Genomic DNA, 22590 nt, shown 5'->3' with positions numbered 1-22590 from the left:
GACGTTGTAGATAAATCCACAGTAATTGAATGTAAACATGCCTGGGATAAACATATATCCATCCTAAGATAAAATACAGGAAATAGTATAAGGGCAGACTAGATGTACCATGAGGTCTTTTTCTGCCGTCAGACTTCTATGTTTCTATATATATCATATATATTCTCTCCTTATCTCTTATATATATTCTCTCCCTCCCATCTACTTCTCTTCTTTTTACTTTCTATCGTTATATATATTGCTTAATGTCTATTCTCTTTCATATGTATTGTATATTGGACAAAGAATAAATAAAAATAAAAATAAAAAATAGGCAGATGTTGATATTTTATATGGTGTTAAAGGTATTATTGCAAAATGTCAGCTGTTCCAAACAAAGCTGCCTTTTGCAATTTACTGGCGGTGAATTTATCAGCGGCGACAATGGTGTTCAAGTGGTGCCCCAGATGTTATAGAATTGCACCCAAGGGGCCTGTTACTATCAGTATTAACTTTCCTTTCCTTTGCCAGACTCGTTCTGCTTCTATTTGCAGGCAGATCTTTTTTCTGACCCTTTTAATTATTATTTGCTTTTATTATTGTCTTTATTATTATTTACAGTGGTACCTCTACTTACGAACTTAATTTGTTCTGTGACCAGGTTCTTAAATAAAAAAGTTTGTAAGAAGAAGCAATTTTTCCCATAGGAATCAATGTAAAAGTAAATAATGTGTTCGATTGGGGAAACCACAGGGAGGGTGAGGGCCCTGTTTCTTCCCGGGAGATTCCTAGAGAGGCCCCACGGAGACTTCTCTACTCCTTTTCTGGCCCTGTTTCTTCCCAGGAGATTCCTAGAGAGGTCCCACAGAGACTTCTCTACTCCTTTTCTGGCCCTGTTTCTTCCCAGGAGATTCCTAGAGAGGCCCCACAGAGACTTCTCTACTCCTTTTCCGGCCCTGTTTCTTCCCAGGAGATTCCTAGAGAGGCCCCACGGAGGCTTCTCCCTGCCTTTTCCGGTTACAGTTTCGTAGGCTTGGGTTTGTAAGTGGAAAATGGATCTTAAGAAGAGGCAAAAAAAATCTTGAACACCCGGTTCTGATCTAGAAAAGTTCATAAGTAGAGGCGTTCTTAGGTAGAGGAACCACTGTATTATTATTTGCTATTATTAGTATTTGCTATTATTAGTATTTGCTATTATTAGCATTTGCTATTGCTATTATTTGCTATTATTATTATTTGCTATTATTATTATTATTTGCTATTATTATTATTTGCTATTATTATTTGCTATTATTATTATTTGCTATTATTATTATTTGCTATTATTATTATTTGCTATTATTAGTATTTGCTATTATTATTATTTGCTATTATTATTATTTGTTATTATTATTATTTGCTATTATTAGTATTTGCTATTATTAGTACTTGCTATTATTATTATTTGCTATTAGTATTTGCTATTATTAGTATTTGCTATTATTATTATTATTCTTTTCTTTATTTGCTATTATTTGCAGGGGGTTCCATCCCATTCCAATTCAACTATCCTCCCCCCCAAACACATACACACAATCCCCTTTTCCATACAAATCTCACAGCAGACGCAGGCCAATTTTGGATGGGAGCCAGATCGTTCCCTAGCTGTTCGGCTCTCCCACCCCAGCAGTCTCAGATCCCAGCTGCCCAACCCTGGCATGGCCACCAACTGCTCTCCATCCTTCGACTGGCCTATTTTTCATCTCCATGGCAACTGCCTCTTTGTCACTGTATAGGCAACGCACACAAAGCCCACACTACTCTGTTGCCTCCAGCTCCGGGCCAAAGAAAAGAGGGAGGGAACAAATCTGGAATTGCCCTCTCATTATTTGACCCCATTCTCATGCAAGGCAACACCCCGACACAGCCCTCCCAGCCTGGTTTCCCCCCTTAATTCATCATTTCCTTTCGAGTCTCTTCTTCATCCTCCCCTCCCTGCCTGACCCAACCTATTGGGGACACTCTTTGTAAAGTACAGTACAGTCATTCTCGACTTACGAGAACTAAACCCATAATTTCCATTGCTAAGCGAGGCAAGTGTTAAATTGTTAAGTGAATTGGTTTTTCGCCCCAATTAAGCAAATTATGTCAGTTGTTAAGTGAATCACTTGGTCATTAAGCAAATCTGGCTTGCCCCATCGATTTTGCTCGGTCACAAGCCAGCTGGGAAGGTCACATATGATGGTGGCAATAGCATTTAGCACTTAGACTTATATACCATTTGTATGCCGCCCCGAGTCTGCGGAGAGGGGCGGCATACAAATCCAATAAATAAATAAATACCGCTTCACATTCTATTCTATTCTATTCTATTCTATTCTATTCTATTCTATTCTATTCTATTTTATTCTATTCTTAATATGGCCGGGAATGAACAGAATTCACAGCCGTTGAAATAAAAAAGAGGGTTTTTTTGGGGGGACTACTGTTTGTGTTTAATGATTTCCTGGAATTTCATCCGGAATTCAGTAAGTACTTTAAAGGAAGAAAAGCAACACGAGCTAATGTTCTAAAAATAAGCCATTACATTTTCCTCCTTCTGCCCATTTTATTTCAGGCTGATGAGACAGGCTAGCATAATTATGCAATAATTATATAATTCTTTCTTCTTCTTTTTTTCCTTTTCCTGGAATAATCAAATTATCACAGATAATCCCCACTCGGTTAAAGACCTTGGTAGACTAATAACTAAAGATCTAAGTGCCAAAGCCCACTGCAACAATATATCCAAGAAGGCCTCAAGAGTTGTTAATCTAATCCTACGTAGCTTCTGCTCTGGCAATCTCACACTACTTACCAGAGCTTACAAAACTTTCGCCAGACCCATCCTCGAATACAGCTCATCTGTTTGGAACCCATATCGCATCTCAGACATTAACACCCTTGAAAATGTCCAAAGATATTTATATATACAGTATATGTAATGTTCAAATATATATAGATAGATATGTATGTATAAAATATAAACCATTATATAGACCATAATTTTTTTTCAGAAGCAATGTGATAAAATATTATTTTACTGAAAGAGTAGTAGATGCTTGGAACAAACTGAATTTTTAAACATGCCTGGGATAAACATAGATCCATCCTAAGATAAAATACAGGAAATAGTATAAGGGCAGACTAGATGGACCAGGAGGTCTTTTTCTGCCGTCAGTCTTCTATGTTTCTATTCTAATCCTTTTTCAGCCATATGAAAAGGAAAAAGCTTGCATCGTACAATGGCGGCTCCATCTTGGCTTTTCTGATTCTTTCATGCAGACTCCCCTGTTTAGAATTGTATTACTCAACCTTTTGGCAGCTTTCAGATGGGTGGACTCTAGGGCTCGGTGATTTTTGGCAATTTCTTTCTTCAGTGCGTGCACGGGTCGGGGATGTGGAGATTCATGTGCATTTAATAATAATAATAATAATAATAATAATAATAATAATAATAATAATAATAATAATAATAATTGTTATTATAATTAATAACAACTACTACTACTACTACTACTACTACTATTACTATTACTATTACTATTACTATTACTATTACTATTACTATTACTATTACTATTACTATTACTATTATTATTATTATTATTATTATTATTATTATTATTATTATTATTATTATGTCAGTACAACACAGCAAACGAGATCACTATGCTGGATTTCGTATTTCATCACCAGTCGGGCGCTTCCCAAGCACCTAAGACTATGTGATGTAGCGGCGAATTATGTTTGCCGATCCCAGTAAAGCGGCCTTTTGCAATTGACAGATGGAGATTTGGTCAATTCCAATGGTTTTCAAATGTCCGCTGAGATCCTTTGGCACTGCGCCCAGCGTGCCAAGTACCACTGGGACCACTTTCACTGGCTTATGCCAGAGTCATTGCTGCTCGATTTTTAGATCTTCGTATTTCACTAATTTCTCTAGCCGCTTCTCCTCAATTCTGCTCAATAATAATAATAATAATAATAATTATTATTATTATTAATATTATTAATATTATTATTATTATTATTATAGAAACATAGAAGTCTGACAGCAGAAAAAGACCTTATGGTCCATCTAATCTGCCCTTATACTATTTTCTGTATTTTATCTTAGGATGGATCTATGTTTATCCCAGGCATGTTTAAATTCAGTTACTGTGGATTTATCAACCACGTCTGCTGGAAGTTTGTTCCAAGGATCTACTACTCTTTCAGTAAAATAATATTTTCTCATGTTGCTTTTGATTATTATTATTATTATTATTATTATTATTATTATTATTATTATTTATTAGATTTGTATGCTGCCCCTCTCCGAGGATTTGGAGCGGCACTTCTGCTACCACACTACAGTGTGGCCCATACCGGGTGCAACCCACCACTGGTGTTAACTACAGGGGTAGGCAAAGTTGGCTCTTCTATGACTTGTGGACTTCAACTCCCAGCATTCCTGAGCCAATCATGCTACCTCAGGAATTCTGGGGGTTGAAGTCCACATGTCCTAGAAGGGCCAACTTTGCCCACCCCTGGGACTCTAAGCATCTTGCTGGCTTCTTACCGGCTGTTCTGAGGGCTGCACTTTATCCTGAGCTTCCATCAGCTCTTTGTCGATCTCTTCCAGACGAGACGCCCGGATCTGCAAAATTTTAAAATTAAAAACTGTAGCATTAGAAGTCATGTCTCCCCTGGTCCTTCTTTTCATTAAACTAGCCATGCCCAGCTCCTGTAACTGTTCTTCATATGTTTTAGTCTCTAGTTCCTTAATCCCAGTGGCCGATTAGATCCCACAGAGTTGGCCTTCTCCTGGTCCCGTCGACAAAACAATGCCGTCTGGCAGGACCCAGGGGAAGAGCCTTCTCTGTGGTGGCCCCGACCCTCTGGAATGAACTCTCCCTGGAGATTAGGACTGCCCCCAACCTCCTTGCCTTTCGTAAACTTCTAAAAACCCACCTTTGTCTCCAGGCATGGGGAAATCGATTCACCTAAACAAGCCTCCACCAACTCCAACCCTCCTCCTCCCAACCCCACTGCCTACAAGCAACAAATATTCAGTACTCTCGGAACAAGAAAACCTGCAAACATCTGACAAAGAACCACCAAGAACCAAGCACAACACAACTCCACCAAAAGCCTCAACAACAGAAGCTAACCTCCCTCACCCCAAGCCAGCCAAAAAGAAAAGGAGAGTACTGGTAATTGGAGACTCAATCCTCAGGGGAACTGAGCCTCCCATCTGCAGACCAGACAACCAATCTAGAGAGGTGTGCTGCCTCCCTGGAGCTAAAATCTCTGACATAACTGAAAACCTCACCAAAATACTCAAACCCACGGACTACTACCCACTATTGGTGATTCATGCGGGAATCAATGACACAGGGAAAGACATGAACCAAATTATGAAAGACTATGACCACCTGGGCAACACAATCAGAAAAACAGGTGCTCAGGTTGTTTTTTCTTCCATCCTCCCCACTAGAGGACGACACCCCGCCAGAGAACGCAAAATCCCGCAGATAAATCACTGGCTTAAAGGATGGTGTCGCCATAAGAACTTTGGCTTCCTCGACCATGGCCTGCACTATCTCCAAGAAGGGCTTCTAGCAAGCGACGGGCTACACCTCACTAGAGCGGGGAAGAACCTCCTAGGCAACCGACTAGCCCAACTCATCAGGAGGGCTTTAAACTAGCTCTGAGAGGGGAGGGTGACCAAACTATACGACAAAACACTGAACAAAACAAGGAAGGGGAACGGGACAAGCCTACAAACAAACCTGAGAATAAAAAAATTCTACCTGCAAACAAACACAAACATCTAAAATGCCTGTACACAAACGCACAAAGCTTGGGAAACAAACAGGATGAACTGGAATTATTAATACACGAGGGCCAATACGATCTAATTGGAATCACAGAAACCTGGTGGGACGAAACGCACGCCTGGAACACACAGATAATGGGTTACAACTTCTTCAAGAAGAACAGGTCAAACAAGAAAGGAGGAGGTGTTGCACTATACATCAAAGACCACTACACTGCCACAGAACTACATCCAACCAAAGATGATAACCCCCTAGAAATCATATGGGTCAACATAAAAGAAAAAAAGAGCAACACCACAATTGGAGTATACTACAGACCACCCAATCAAACAGACACAATGGACGACCTCTTCACATGCCAACTAACAGACATATGCAACAAACACAGCACGACAATAATGGGGGACTTCAACTACCCAGACATCAACTGGAAAACTAACTCAGCACCAAGCGGAAAGTCTGCCAAATTTCTTTCCAGTCTAGCTGACAACTTTCTAACCCAAAAAGTTGAAACAGGAACCAGAGGGAATGCTATATTAGACCTAATACTAACAAACAGGGAAGAAACAATAGAGGGAACAGAAGAAGAAGGGAAACTGGGAGAGAGCGACCACGTCATCCTCAAATTCAACATAGTGCAATCACTAGCTACTATACCCAACACCACTACAGTCCCAGACTTCAGAAAAGCGGACTTTAACAAGCTCAGAGCAAACCTTGAACAATGCCCCTGGAACGAACTCTTAGAAGGAAAAACCACTCAGGAAGCCTGGGTGATCCTAAAAAACAGCATCATAGACGCCCAAAACAATGCAATCCCCATGAAAAGGAAAAACAGGAAAACCAAAACTAAACCTGCATGGCTAAACAAAGCCCTCGCAGATGACATAAAAGGAAAAAAAGCTAAGTACAAACAATGGAAAGAAGGACTCATAACCAAAGCGGAATATCAGCAAACAGCCAGTTCCTGCAAACAAAAAATAAAAACAGCAAAGGCACAATATGAACAACACCTTGCAGCGGAAGTCAAAGACAACAAAAAAAGATTCTTCCAACACATCAACAATAAGAAGAAAATCAAAGAAACAATCGTCACACTAAAAAACGAAGAGGGTAGAGAAATCACAGACAGCAATGACCAAGCACAGCTACTCAACGCCTACTTTGCATCAGTCTTCACACAAAAGGGAACCTCCCTCCAACCAATCTGCAATTTAACTGCAACAAACTGCCCCAGAACCGAACTCAACATAGACAAAAGCACAGTGAGGGACTACCTGAGGGAACTCAATGAATACAAATCACCAGGGCCAGACGGACTTCACCCCAAAGTCCTAAAAGAATTGGCAGACACCATAGCGGAACCACTCCTCCTCATCTACCAAATATCCTGGATCACTGGAGACCTACCGGAAGACTGGAAGCGAGCTGACGTAGTCCCCATCCACAAAAAAGGCAAAAAGACCAACCCAGGTAACTACAAACCAATCAGTCTGACCTCTATACCTGGAAAAATACTGGAGAAAATAATCAAAAAACAACTTACCCACTTCCTAGAAACAAACAACATCATATCCAATAGCCAGCACGGATTCATCAGAAACAAATCATGCCAAACCAATCTCATATCATTTTTCAACACCATAACCAAGTCAGTTGACCAACGCAACTCAGTAGACCTCATATACTTGGACTTCAGTAAGGCTTTCGATAAAGTCGACCACAATCTCCTAATCCACAAACTAGAAAAAAATGGAGTAGACTACTACATATGTAGATGGATAAACAGTTGGCTGACCAACCGCACCCAACGAGTTGTCATCAACGGCACCAAATCCACATGGAAAAAAGTAGACAGTGGAGTACCACAGGGTTCTGTCCTGGGTCCTGTACTCTTTAACATCTTCATGAACGTCCTGGACGAGGGAATAAAAGGGGAACTAATAAAATTTGCAGATGACACCAAGCTGGCGGGGGTAGCCAACACCCTTGAGGACAGGCTCAGAGTACAAGAAGACCTAGACAGACTATCACAGTGGGCCCATACCAACAAAATGAGGTTCAACACCGACAAATGCAGAGTCCTCCACCTTGGCAAAAAGAACCCTAGACATAGATACAGCCTGGGAGATACTCCACTCAGCAGTAGTGACTGCGAAAGAGATCTTGGAGTCTTGGTGGACAATCAACTACCGGTAAACATGAGTCAGCAATGTGCAGCAGCAGCCAAAAAAGCCAACTCAATCCTAAGCTGCATCAACAGAGGAATACGCTCCAAGACCAGGGAAGTACTAATACCACTTTACTATGCCCTGGTCAGACCCCACCTGGAGTACTGCATCCAATTTTGGTCACCTCACTACAAAAAAGACATCGAAACTCTGGAGAAAGTGCAAAAAAGAGCAACCAAAATGATTAGGGGACTGGAAACCAAGACTTACGAAGAGAGATTGAGAGAACTGGGCATGGACAGCCTAGAAAAAAGAAGGTCTAGAGGGGACATGATAGCAGTTTACAGATACTTGAGGGGTTGCCACAGTGAGGAGGGGGTCTCTTTATTCCCCAGGGCACCAGAGGGCCGGACGAGGAACAATGGTTGGAAGCTGACCAAGGAGAGATTCAACCTGGAAATAAGGAAGAACTTCCTGACGGTCAGAGCGATCAACCAATGGAACTGCCTGCCAGGGGAGGTGGTGAACTCCCCGACTCTGGACACCTTCAAGAGGAGATTGGACTTCCATTTGGCTGGGGTGCTGTAGGGTTTCCTGCTCAGGCAGGGGGTTGGACTCGATGACCTAATGGTCCCTTTCAACTCTATAGATAGATAGATAGATAGATAGATAGATAGATAGATAGATAGATAGATAGATAGATAGATAGATAGATAGATAGATAGATAGATAAAGAAAGAAACAAACAAACAAACAAACAAACAAACAAACAAACAAATAACCTCGGCCGCTTCGTTTTATGTATGGTTTGTTTGGGCTGTATGAGTGTTTTTAATCAAGGGTTTTTAACTGTTTTGTTTTTAATCATTGGATTTGTATTTTATATTCCTGTTGTGAGCCTCTCCAAGTCTCCGGAGAGGCACGGCATACAAATCTAATAAATAAATAAATAATAAATAAATCCTCTTTGTAGCTCTCCTCTGCACTCTTTCTAGAGTCTCAACATCCTTTTTGCATCGTGGTGACCAAAACTGGACACTGTATTCCAAGTGTGGCCTTACCAAGGCCTTGTAAAGTGGTATTAACATTTCGCGTGATCTTGATTCTCTCCCTCTGTTAATGCAGCCTAGAACTGTGTTGGCTTTTTTGGCAGCCACTGCACACGGCTGGCTCCTATTTAAATGATTGTCCACTAGGACTCCAAGATCCCTCTCACAGTTACTACAGTTGATCAAGGTACCACATATACTGTACCTGTGCATTTTATTTTTCTTGCCTAAATCTTTGTTGCTCTTCTCTGCACTTTTTCTAGAGCAGTGGTTCTCAACCTTTCTAATGCCGCGACCCCTTAATATAGTTCCTCATCTTGTGGTGACCCCCAACCATAAGTCTAGCGTCAATTCTTCCAACAGATCTTTAAGCTGATTGGCAAGAGGTCAGAGGGACACCCTCCTGTAAACGCCTGATTGGTTGGATTGTAAAAATATGTGTTTGTTTGTTTGTTTGTTTGTTTGTTTGTTTGTTTGTTTATTTATTCATTCATTCATTCATTCATTCATTCATTCATTCATTCATTTATTTATTTATTAGATTTGTATGCCCCCCCTCTCCGTAGACTCGGGGCGGCTCACAGCAATAATAAACAATACATAACAAATCTAATAATTTAAGAGAAACACTAAAAACCCCATTATTAAAAGCAAACATACACACAAACATACCATACATAAACTTTATAGGCCCGGGGGAGATGTTTCAATTCTCCCATGTCTGATGGCAAAGGTGGGTTTTAGAGGAGTTTACGAAAGGCGAGGAGGGTGGGGCCAGTTCTAATCTCCGGGGGGAGCTGGTTCTAGAGGGTCGGGGCCACCACAGAGAAGGCTCTTCCCCTGGGTCCCGCCAAACGGCATTGTTTAGTTGACGGGACCCGGAGAAGGCCCACTCTGTGGGACCTAATCGGTCACTGGGATTCGTGCGGCATAAGGCGGTCCCGGAGATAATCTGGCCCGGTGCCATGAAGGGCTTTATAGGTCATAACCAACACTTTGAATTGTGACCGGAAACTGATCGGCAACCAATGTTCCGAGATGCCAGAATAGACGCTTTAGTTGCTAACACCGTTGGAAATTTGTCTTTTCCCAAGATCTTAGGTGACCCCTGTGAAATGGTCATTTGACCCCCAAAGGGGTCCCGACCCCAAGGTTGCGAACCACTGTTCTAGAGTGTTTTTCTTCCTCCCCTTCCTCCTCCCCCTCCTCCTCACCTGGGCTCTTTGTACCATTTCATCTGTTGTCCCAAAACGCTCCTCCATGAGTGTCCGGATGTGCTGGGCTTCAAATTCCAGCTGTTGACGGATCAGGTCCATCTGCATTGAAAACTGGAGGAGGCAGGAACGAGTAAGAAGCAGACGGGCTCTTTGCTTATCCCTCCCTCCCTGGTCTTGCCTCCTCCCCAAAATTTAAGGGCACGAAGCTGAGACAAGGGAATGTGGAAGATGGAGCTGGGATCCCCTTGGAGGAATCTCTCTGTCTTGGTCCTTTTGTCTGTCCTGCCACCCACCAGCCTGGAAACTCACCGTCTCCACGTGGGGCAGTTCGTCCAGCCGCTTGGAGAGGCTTTGCAGTTGAGTGTAATACCAGAGTTTCTCTTTTTCCTCTTTTTCAATCTCACTCAGCAAAAAACATCTAGAAGGAGAGATGGCAATTAGAGAAGGAAGGAAGGAAGGAAGGAAGGAAGGAAGGAAGGAAAAAAGGAAGGAAGGAAGGGAGGAAGGAAGGGAGGAAGGAAGGAAAGAAAAAAGGAAGGAAGGAAGGAAGGAGAAAAGAAATATAAAGGAAGGAAGAAAAGGAGAGGTAAAATAAAAAGAAGGAAGGACAGATAGAAATAAAATGGGAGGGAGGGAGGAGGAAGGAAGTTACCATGGTTAAGAGGGGAAGAAAAAGAATGAAAGATTAATATAGATTTTTGTGGGAAGGAAAGGGAAGGGAAGAAGGAGGAAATGAAATGGAAGGAAAGGAAAGGAAAGAAGAAGGGAAGGGGAAAGAAAGGAAAAGAAAAGAAAGAAGGAAAGGAAAGCAGGAGGGAAGGGAAAGAAGAGAAGGGGGAAAGGAAGATACCATATTGTACATTAAAAGGCAAGACGAGAAGATGGGAAGGAAGAAAAGTGGAGAAAGGAATCTATCATTTCAGACAGAAACAAATATGAATTCTGCTGTAGGAAAAAAAACCAAGAAAACTGAAAAGAAATTGGAAGTTATTTTCCTACACACATCAGCATCCGGTTGGAGTCTAGCAAGATGTCACATGGAAGATTAGCTCCACTTCAATTCTTCAGGAGGAGGAGGAAGAAGAAGAAGAAGAGAAAAGAAAAGAGGGAGGAGGAAGGAGAAGGAGAAGGAGAAGGAGAAGGAGAAGGAGAAGAAGAAGAAGAAGAAGAAGAAGAAGAAGAAGAAGAAGAAGAAGAAGAAGAAGAAGAAGAAGAAGAGGAAGAAGACTCCCAACCACTTCACCTCTCCCTGTCCAGCTCCTCCAAGAGACGGATGGTGGCTCGACCCAGGTCTCCCATGCTGTCCTTCCTTTGAAGAGGGGCCGAATGGGACAGACTCTGCTCCGGGCTGTGGTCCTGGCAGACGGGCTCAGGGAGCAGGGCTGGAGGATGGAACTTCAGGTTGTACAAGCTGGTGATGTCCATTTGCAGGGCTAAAGGAACATGGAAAGGACACCAGGAGGATAGTTTAAGACAGAGATCTCCAAACTTGGCAATTTGAAGACATGTTGACTTCAACTCCCAGAATTCCCCAGACAGCATGGTGACAGAGGAATTCTGGGAGTTGAAGTCCATATGTCTTAAATAGACATGTGGTAATATATATAAGGGTAAAAGTGAACTTAGAGGAGAGGATATATGAAAGAAAGAAAATATAGATGATAAGTGAGAGAAAGGAAAGACAATTGGACAGGGGACGAAAGGCACACCAGTGCACTTATGTACGCCCCTTACTGGCCTCTTAGGAACCTGGAGAGGTCAATCGTGGAAAATCTAAGGGAGAAGTGTTGGGGGTTAGGAGTTGACACTATTGAGTCCGGTAATGAGTTCCACGCTTCGATAACTCGATGGTTGAAATCATATTTTTTACAGTCAAGTTTGGAGCGGTTCGTATTAAGTTTGAATCTGTTGCGTGCTCTTGTGTTATTGCGGTTGAAGCTGAAGTAGTCATTGACCGGTAGGACGTTGCAGCATATGATCTTGTGGGCAATACTCAAATCGTGTTTTAGGCGCCGTAGTTCTAGGCTTTCTAGGCCCAGGATTGTTAGTCTATTTTCGTAGGATATTCTGTTTCGAGTGGGGGAGTGAAGGGCTCTTCTGGTGAAATATCTTTGGACATTTTCAAGGGTGTTGATGTCTGAGATGTGGTATGGGTTCCAGACAGATGAGCAGTAGTCTAGGATGGGTCTGGCAAGAGTTTTGTAGGCTCTTGTGAGTAGTGTGAGATTGCCTGAGCAGAAGCTGCGTAGGATTTAGCTTGGTCTAGGACAGTGATGGCAAACCAATGGCACGTGGCAGGGGCAGGTAGCTTTAACTTTACCTACCGGTGTGCTGCATTGCATTGCCTCATTGTGCATGTGATCTCTACACTTGCGCGCGCGTCCCCAGCGCAATTTTGCTTCTGTGTAAAATTGGACTATTTTCCTTCTGTGCATGCTCAGAGAGCCAAAAATCACAGACAATTATTAAAAAAAGATGGCGGCACACACAGATCAGCAAAGACGGTCCAAAGCCATTGTGCCAGAGATGCGCAATTGGCAGCCCACCTCTGAAGTGCCGCATTGGGCTGCACTTGTAGGAACCTACCACTAGTGCACGGGCCACAGGTGGCACATGGAACTATATCTGAGGGCACATGAGGCATTGTCCTAAGTCAGCTCCAGTGTGCATGCAGGCACTGGCCAGCTGATTTTCGGCCGTCTATTGAGCCGTTTTTGCTCCCCCAACCCTGGGGATAGTGAAAAATGGGCCAATGGGCCAGTAATGGGTTGCAGCCGGTACAGCTGGGATCAGGGTTCCAGTAGCGCAAATTGAGACGCACGCGCATCTCCGTGCCCCCGATACATTCCCATGCACGCATGAAAGATCAAAAGCAACATGAGAAAATATTATTTGACTGAAAGAGTCGTAGATGCTTGGAACAAACTCCCAGCAGACGTGGTTGGTAAATCCACAGTAACTGAATTTAAACATGCCTGGGATAAACCTATATCCATCCTAAGATAAAACACAGGGAATAGTATAAGGGCAGACTAGATGGACCAGGAGGACATTTTCTGCCATCAATCTTTATTATTATTATTATTGTTGTTGTTGTTGTTGTTGTTGTTATTTATTAGATTTGTATGCCGCCCCTCTCCGTAGACTCGGGGCGGCTCACAACAACAATAAAACAATTCATGACAAATCTAATAATTTAAAAACATTAAAGCCCCATTATTAAAGCAGACATACACACAAACATACCATACATAAATTGTATAGGCCCGGGGGAGATGTCTCAGTTCCCCCATGCCTGACGGCAGAGGTGGGTTTTAAGGAGTTTACGAAAGGCAAGGAGGGTGGGGGCAATTCTAATCTCTGGGGGGAGCTGGTTCCAGAGATTCGGAGCCGCCACAGAGAAGGCTCTTCCCCTGGGACCCGCCAAACGACATTGTTTAGTCGATGGGACCCAGAGAAGGCCAACTCTGTGGGACCTAATCGATCCTGTCCCCCCCTTTTCCTTCTGTCCTCCAGACTATACAGATGGAGTTCATGAAGTCTTTCCTGATAGGTTTTATGCTTGAGACCTTCCACCATTCTTGTAGCCCGTCTTTGGACCCGTTCAATTTCGTCAATATCTTTTTGTAGGTGAGGTCTCCAGAACTGAACACAGTATTCCAACCAGCGCTCTATACAGCGGGATCACAATCTCCCTCTTCCTGCTTGTTATACCTCTAGCTATGCAGCCAAACATTCTACTGGCTTTCCCTGCTGCCTGACTGCACTGTTCACCCATTTTGAGACTGTTGGAAATCATTACCCCTAAATCCTTCTCTCCTGAAGTTTTTGGCAACACAGAACTGCCCATACAATGCTCAGATTGAGGATTCCTTTTAACATCTTGACTTGAAGTTAGTCTTCAGCATATAAACTTCTCGCTCACCTTTTAGCTGGTCCAAAACCTCCATTTGTCCTGAAGACACCATCACCTTAGCTTCCTGTTCCAGTTTGCCCTGCAGATGCTTCAAAACCACCTGAAGCAGAAGGAAGAGTTAAAAATAAAATACAGGAAAGTGAGAACAAGAAAGCGATCTGAATAAACCTCGGAGAGCTTTTTGTCCCCATTCTCTGGACAGCTTTCATTCCGGTGACGAGATAATCCCTAAATGTGGGCAAAATCTCTTATTATCCTCTACTCGGCGTGACTGCGAATGGAGCCTCTTAGCAGCTGTTTTAATTCATTGTTTAAACTTCTAAATGGATTTTTTTTAAATCAAGACATGATGCAGTAAGGTCTTATTATCTACTTGTTACTCATCCCTAACAAATTGCATTTTCGTTCTGACATACTATAGAAGTATATTTGGAAATACACTGCTCCAAAAAATAAAGGGAACACTCAAAGAACACATCCTGGTCTGAATGAATGAAATATTCTCATTGAATGCTTTGTTCTGTACAAAGTTGAATGTGCACAACAGCGTGTGAAATTGATTGATTGTCAATCAGTGTGGCTTCCTAAGTGGACAGTTTGATTTCACAGAAGTTTGATTTACTTGGAGTTATATTGTGTTGTTTAAGTGTTCCCTTTATTTTTTTGAGCAGTATATTTCTTATCCCTTAAATAGAAGTACAGTAACAGCTTCCTTGTTGCAAAATTCAGTGTCCAGGGTTAAAATTCTGATTTGATGTGGACTACAATATTAATTAGAATAGAATAGAATAGAATTTTATTGACCAAGTATGATTGGACACACAAGGAATTTGTCTTGGTGCATATGCTCTCAGCGTACATAAAATAAAATATACATTTGTCAAGAATCATGTGATACGACACTTAATGATTGTCATAGGGGTCAAATAAGCAATGAAGAAGCAATATTAATAAAAATCTTAGGATATAAACAACAAGTTACAGTCATACAGTCAACATGGGAGGAAATGGGTGATAGGAATGATGAGAAAAACTAGTAGAATAGAAGTGCAGAATTAGTAGAAAGTCTGACAGTGTTGAGGGAATTATTTGTTTAGTAGAGTGATGGCGTTCGGAAAAAAACTGTTCTTGTGTCTAGTTGTCTTGGTGTGCAGTGCTCTGTAGCGACGTTTTGAGGGTAGTAGTTGAAACAATTTGTGTCCAGGATGTGAGGGGTCAGTCGATATTTTCCCCGCCCTCTTTTTGACTCGTGCAGTATACAGGTCCTCAATGGAAGGCAGGTTGGCAGCAATTGTTTTTTCTGCAGTTCTGATTATCCTCTGAAGTCTGTGTCGGTCCTGTTGGGTTGCAGCACCAAACCAGACTATTATAGAGGTGCAGATGACAGACTCAATGTGGCCAACGGTCACATCTGAAGGTCTAATACAGTATTTCTCCACGTCAGCAACTTTAAGATGGGTGGACTTCCACTCCCAGAATTCCCCAGTAGGATGGCTGACTAGGGAATTTTGGGAGTTGAAATCCACCCATCTTAAAATTGCTGAGGTGGAGAAACACTGGTGCATTGTTCAAAGAAATAAAAGGAAGACTTAAACAACACAATATAACTCCAAGTAAATCAAACTTCTGTGAAATCAAACTGCCTACTTAGGGAGCAACACTGATCGATAATCAATTTCATTTTGTTGTCAGCACATTCAACTTTGTACAGAACAAAATATTCAATGAGAATATTTCATTCGTTCAGATCAGATTAGCTGCCCTGGCATAGGAGATGAATGAATGAATGAATGAATGAATGAATGAATGAATGAATGAATGAATGAATGAATGAATGAATGAATGAATAGGGATCTTGGAGTCTTAGTGGATAACCAGCTAAACATGGGCCAGCAATGTGCAGCAGCGGCTAAAAAAGCCAACACAATCCTAAGCTGCATGAACAGGGGGATACACTCCAAGACCAGAGAGGTAATAATACCACTCTATAAGGCCCTGGTCAGACCGCACCTGGAGTATTGCATCCAGTTCTGGTCATCACACTTCAAAAGAGACATAGAGAGGGTGCAGAAAAGAGCAACTAAAATGATAAAGGGACTAGGGACCAGGTCATACGAGGAAAGGCTGCTGGAACTGGGCATGGATAGTCTAGTAAAAAGAAGGGCTAGGGGGGACATGATAGCTGTATACAGGTACTTGAGGGGTTGCCACGGAGAGGAGGGGGACACACTGTTTTCCAGGGCACCAGAGGGCCGGACGAGGAACAACGGTTGGAAACTGACCAAGGAAAGATTCAACCTGGAGATAAGAAAGAATTTCCTGACAGTGAGAGCGATCAACCTGTGGAACGGCCTGCCAGCAGAGGTTGTGGACTCCCCAACTTTGGACATTTTCAAGAGGAGATTGGACTGCCATTTGGCTGGAGTGCTGTAGGATTTCCTGCTCAGGCAGGGGGTTGGACTCGATGACCTACTCTAATAATAAATAAAAATAAAATAAAATAAAATAAAATAAAATAAAATGAAATGAAATGAAATGAAATGAAATGAAATGAAATGAAATGAAATGAAATGAAATGAAATAAAATAAAATAAAATAAAATAAAATAAAATAAAATAAAATAAAATAAAATAAAATAAAATAAAATAAAATAAAATAAAATAAAATAAATCTAGGATGTGTTATTTGAGTGTTCCCTTTATTTTTTTGAGCAGTATATATATTTTTTCATGTATAGCAATAGCACTTAGACTTATATACCGCTTCACAGCCCTCTCTAAGCAGTTTGCAGAGTTAGCCTATCGCCCTCATTTTACCCACCTCAAAAGGATGGAAGGCTGAGTTAACCGTGTGCCTGGTGAGATTCGAACTGCCAAAATGCAGGCAACCGGCAGTCTGCAGAAATAGCCGGCAGTACTGCACTCTAACCACTGCACCACTGTGCCTCATGTAGATTGAATTTTGAGCATATTTGCAACTTCGGCTAATCCATTCTCTTTCTCACAATAAATGATCAGCAGGAATCTGTGGCCAATAAATTTTAATAATTATATCAATAAATTCGCAAAACAATCCAACCCCCAGACATTTCACCGAAGTAGAGCAATATTCTTAACACGTCTATTTTTATTGCAAGAATTCCTGCGGGCAGAAAATTGAAGATGCTTCCCTCAAGATTAGATAATTTGCAAAACATCATCCTGCTATTATTGTTATAATCATCATCAGAGAGGGTCCGCAACTCGACCCACAGCTCACATAAGAGAAACATCTTTCAGCTGTGGCGAGGGGGGCGTTTGCCCAGGTTCGCCTGGTGCACCAGTTGCGGCCCTATTTGGACCGGGAGTCACTGCTCACAGTCACTCATGCCCTCATCACCTGGAGGCTCGACTACTGTAATGCTCTCTACATGGGGCTACCTTTGAAGAGTGTTTGGAAACTTCTGATCGTGCAGAATGCAGCTGCGAGAGCAATCATGGGCTTTCCTAAATACGCCCATGTCACACCAACACTCCGCAGTCTGCATTGGTTGCCGATCAGTTTCCGGTCACAATTCAAAGTGTTGGTTATGACCTATAAAGTCCTTCATGGCACCGGACCAGAATATCTCCGGGACCGCCTTCTGCCGCATGAATCCCAGCGACCAGTTAGGTCCCACAGAGTGGGCCTTCTCCGGGTCCCATCAACTAAACAATGTCGTTTGGCGGGACCCAGGGGAAGAGCCTTCTCTGTGGCGGCCCTGACCCTTTGGAACCAACTCCCCCCAGATATCAGAGTTGCCCCCACCCTCCTTGCCTTTCATAAGCTCCTTAAAACCCACCTCTGTCATCAGGCATGGGGGAATTGAGACTTCCCTCCCCCTAGGCTTATAAAATTTATGCATGGTATGTTAGTATGTATGATTGGTTTCTAAATTGGGGTTTTAAATTAACTTAAATATTAGATTTGTTTACATTGTATTATTATTGCTGTGAGCCGCCCCGAGTCTGCGGAGAGGGGCGGCATACAAATCTGATTAATAAATAAATAAATCTCTGAACATTTTTTAAAAATCTAAATAAATCAGGTTTATTTGTGTCCTTTTTTTTCTGTCTGCAAGGGGGATCAAATGAGTCAAGATCAGAACTGGGTTGCTCCCAGTTCGGACCAGTTCGCCCAAACTGGTAGTGACCCGCTAGTGATGTCACGATGACGACAGGGAACCAATTCGTTCAGTGCCGGTCTGTGGGTGCTGCCATCTTTGTTTTAAATTTTATTGATCTATATTTATTTAGAAAAAATATTTTTATTTTCTTCTGAGCATGTGCAGAGGTGGAGTTTCCTGCACGCTGCATGTAGTCGCCATCTTGTTTTCATCTTTCTGCCCCAGAATTTTAGGGTATTGTGTGCGCACACACGCGAAGGGCGCCCACGCCCACAAGGTGCCCCCAGACAGCATGGGAGGAAGCAAACTGGTAGTGAGGGAAGTTAGAACCAGAAATGGGCTGCTGCCCCCATGCAGGTGGGACACAGTGGGGGTAGTAAGTTAAGAACATAAGAGCATAAGAAGAGCCATGCTGAATCAGGCCAAAGCCCATTGAGTCCAGCGTTCTGTGTCCCACAGTGGCCCACCAATTGTCCATGGGGATCTTGAGCAGAAAGAGATGGCAAGACCCTCCCTTTCCCTTGACCCCCAACAAATGGGACTCAAGGGAACCCTGCCTGCCTCAACCAACATAGAGGTGGCACATGAACATCCATTTCAATAACCACCGATACACTTGGCATCCATGAATCTGTCTAATCCTACCTTGAAGCTATCCAGGCTGATTCTGTAAAACCGCTTAGAGGGAGCTGTAAAAAGCACTATGAAGCGGTATATAAATCTAAATGCCATTGCTATTTTATGATACCCGGCCCTTATGTCCAGTTTTCAATATAGAAACATAGAAACATAGAAGTCTGATGGCAGAAAAAGACCTCATGGTCTATCTAGTCTGCCCTTATACTATTTTCTGTATTTTATCTTAGGATGGATATATGTTTATATGCTATGGACATGTTTTTGCCGAAAACTGGACATAAGGGGCGGTTATCAAAATGTGGTCATGTTCTAATTCTGCCTTAGTCATGGAAGCCAGCTGGGTGATTTTGAGCCAATCACCAGGAGACTGTGAGTTCTAGTCCCAGCTAAGTCACAAAAGCCAGCTGGGGTGTCTTTGGCCCAATCTCCAGGAGACTGTGAGTTCTAGTCCCACCTAAGTCACGAAAGCCAGCAAATGACTTTGGCCCAATCACCAGGAGATTAGTCATTCTAGTCCCGCCTTAGTCACGAAAGCCAGCTGGGTGACTTTGGTCCAATCACCAGGAGACTGGGAATTCTAGTCCCGCCTTAGTCATGAAAGCCAGCTGGGTGACTTTGGCCCAATCACCAGGAGACTGGGAATTCTAGTCCTGCCTTAGTCATGAAAGCCAGCTGGGCGACTTTGGCCCACTCACCAGGAGACTGGGAATTCTAGTCCCGCCTTAATCATGAAAGCCAGCTGGGGTGACTTTGGCCCAATCACCAGGAGACTGGGAATTCTAGTCCCGCCTTAGTCATGAAAGCCAGCTGGGCGACTTTGGCCCAATCACCAGGAGACTGGGAATTCTAGTCCCGCCTTAGTCACGAAAGCCAGCAAGTGACTTTGGCCCAATCACCAGGAGACTAGGAATTCTAGTCCCGCCTTAGTCACGAAAGCCAGCAAGTGACTTTGGCCCAATCACCAGGAGACTAGGAATTCTAGTCCCGCCTTAGTCACGAAAGCCAGCATGTGACTTTGGCCCAATCACCAGGAGACTAGGAATTCTAGTCCCGCCTTAGTCACGAAAGCCAGCTGGATGTCTTTGGCCCAATCACCAGGAGACTGAGAATTCTAGCCCCGCCTTAGTCACGAAAGCCAGCTGGGTGATTTTGGCCCAATCACCAGGAGACTAGGAATTCTAGTCCCGCCTTAGTCATGAAAGCCAGCTAGGCGACTTTGGCCCAATCACCAGGAGACTAGGAATTCTAGTCCCGCCTTAGTCATGAAAACTAGCAGGTGACTTTGGCCCAATCACCAGGAGACTGTGAGTTTTAGTCCCGTCTTAGTCACGAAGGTCAGCTGGGTGCTCTCTCTCAGCCCAACCCACCTCACAGGGTGCTTATTGTGAGGAAAATAGGAAAAGGTGGGTGTGTTGGATATATTAAGCACCTTGAATTATTTGTAAAAATGATGAAATGGGATACAAATAAATAAATTGGGGCCATAGCAAACAACGGGTTTCTTTAACAACTGTGGTGTTTGTTTTATGACCATGGCATTCACCTTAAAATTTACCACGTTTACTTAAAGACTGCTGAAAAAAAGGGGTCATAAAAATAATCCAGTCACATAGTGACCTGTGCTTTGTGATCATCACAACTAATGGGCAGGCTCCATTACAGTCATAAATAGAAGACTTACCTGTATATACATTATATACATAAATTATATGAATATGCAGTATAGATATTGAAAAATACTGAGACAGTCGGTTCTTTTAAGCTCTTTTATTTTAAAGGACAGGAAAGCTCTTTTTGTAAGTGACTTGAAGTAAGAACGCGACTGGAATAAACAGTGCCAGTCCACTCCTTTTATACTTTATTTTTCCTGCTAAAAGCCTACTATCAAACTCTTAGCCAATCAGAATGCACCAACCATTTCAACTATTTACATTTACCTCAGCGCATATTTAACAGGTATAGTCTGCGTAGTGCTAGTTTTACCAAGAAAATACAGTAGAATTAGGAATAGCAGCTGGGTGGGGAGGAAGCCAATTTAGATTGTTCCTCATAAAGACTCTTGCAATCAAACTGTAATAGAGAGGCTGTCATTATCAATCGATAAATGGAAATTAAGCTTTTATAAAGCTTTTACAGATGAATAATGAAGGGAACTAAATGGATTTCACCGTTTTCTTTTTTTTTCCTTTTCTCTCTCCTGCAGAAAGAACATTTCTGTATTACTCAACAAATCTGGATGAGCTTAGGGTGTTCTTATTTTATTTTATTTTATTATTTTATTTTATTTTATTTTATTTTATTTTATTTTATTTTATTTTATTTTATTTTATTTTACTTTACTTTACTTTACTTTCCTTTATTTATTATTTATTTTTTATTATTTTATTTTATTTTATTTTATTTTATTTTATTTTATTTTATTTTATTTTATTTTATTTTATTTTATTTTATTTTATTTTATTTTATTTTATTTTATTTTATTTTATTTTATTTTATTTTATTTTATTTTATTTTATTTTATTTTATTTTATTTTATTTTATTTTATTTTATTTTATTTTATTTTATTTTATTTTATTTTATTTTATTTTATTTTATTTTATTTTATTTTATTTTATTTTATTTTGTTAGTTTGTCCAATACACAATAATGCACAACGAAGGTAATAGAGGACGCCTTCAAGGAAAGAGAATTAGAGAAAGAATAGAAGAGAGAGTATAGGATGAAATAATCAATGAGAGAATAGAAGAAAGATATAGGGATACAAGAGAAGATATATGGGATAGAGGAGAGACAATAGGACAGGGGTCGGAAGGCAATCTAGTGCGCTTATGCAATGATTGCAGTATTTTTCTATTCACATCTTTTGTCATTATATATATAGAGAGAGAGAGACACTCAAAACATTACACGGAGTAAAACCCATTTAACAAATGTTTGACTTAAGCAATATAGATTTTGGAACTCAACTGGGGTCGTAAGTTGAGGACTCCTTGTAACCTACAAAAGCAACATTTTCCCAACCAGAAAAGAAAACCCAGATCGGTGTCGGAAAAAAGACGGATTTCCCACCTTCATATCAGAAGTTTCATTTTCTAGCTTGGAGAGGTGGTTGGAGTTATCTTCCAACTCCTGACGAAGGTGTGTGTTCTCTTTCTTCAGGGCTTCCACCTGCTTCACCAGTTGGTCGTAGGACGCGATGGATCCAGACATCTTCAGCTCTTCCATTGCCTGGAGAAGGGGAGAAGATAGGAGGCATCATACCATGAACTATGAGCTACGAGAACTAGGGATGCTTAGCCCAATGTTTCCCAACCTTGGCAACTTATATATCTAACAACAGAGTTGGAAGGGACTTTGGAGGTCTTCTAGCCCAACCCCCTACTTAGGCAAGAAACCCTACACTACTTCAGACAGATGGTTATCCAACGTCTTCTTAAAAACTTCCAGTTTTGGAGCATTCACAACTTCTGGAGGCAAGCAGTTCCATTGGTTAATTGTTCTAATTGTCAGGAAATTTCTCATTAGTTGTAAGTTGCTTCTCTCCTTCCACCCATTGCTTCTTGTTCTACCCTCAGGTGCTTTGGAGAATAAGTTGACTCCCTCTTCTTTGTGGCAACCCCCGAGATATTGG

The 22590-nt window shown here is 41.8% G+C and overlaps 1 protein-coding gene across 1 annotated transcript in view; it reads right to left on the bottom strand.

The window, feature by feature from the left end:
* Nucleotides 1-22184, bottom strand: part of APC2 (APC regulator of WNT signaling pathway 2) — a 50281-nt gene extending 28097 nt beyond the window's left edge. Inside the window, exons 1-6 of the mRNA XM_070745571.1 lie at nt 22029-22184; nt 14185-14275; nt 11503-11692; nt 10569-10677; nt 10257-10370; nt 4562-4639 (exon numbers count right to left, since the gene is read on the bottom strand). Of these exons, the coding sequence (XP_070601672.1) occupies nt 4562-4639; nt 10257-10370; nt 10569-10677; nt 11503-11692; nt 14185-14275; nt 22029-22184 (738 nt within the window). The remainder of the gene's footprint in view (nt 1-4561; nt 4640-10256; nt 10371-10568; nt 10678-11502; nt 11693-14184; nt 14276-22028) is intronic.
* Nucleotides 22185-22590: the final 406 nt, after the last annotated feature.

This window comes from Erythrolamprus reginae, chromosome 1 (genome assembly GCF_031021105.1).
Source record: "Erythrolamprus reginae isolate rEryReg1 chromosome 1, rEryReg1.hap1, whole genome shotgun sequence".
In the NCBI taxonomy this organism is placed as follows: Eukaryota; Metazoa; Chordata; class Lepidosauria; order Squamata; family Dipsadidae; genus Erythrolamprus; species Erythrolamprus reginae.
The sequence above is the reverse complement of the archived record's forward strand: the minus strand, read 5'-3'. Positions and strand labels throughout refer to the sequence as shown.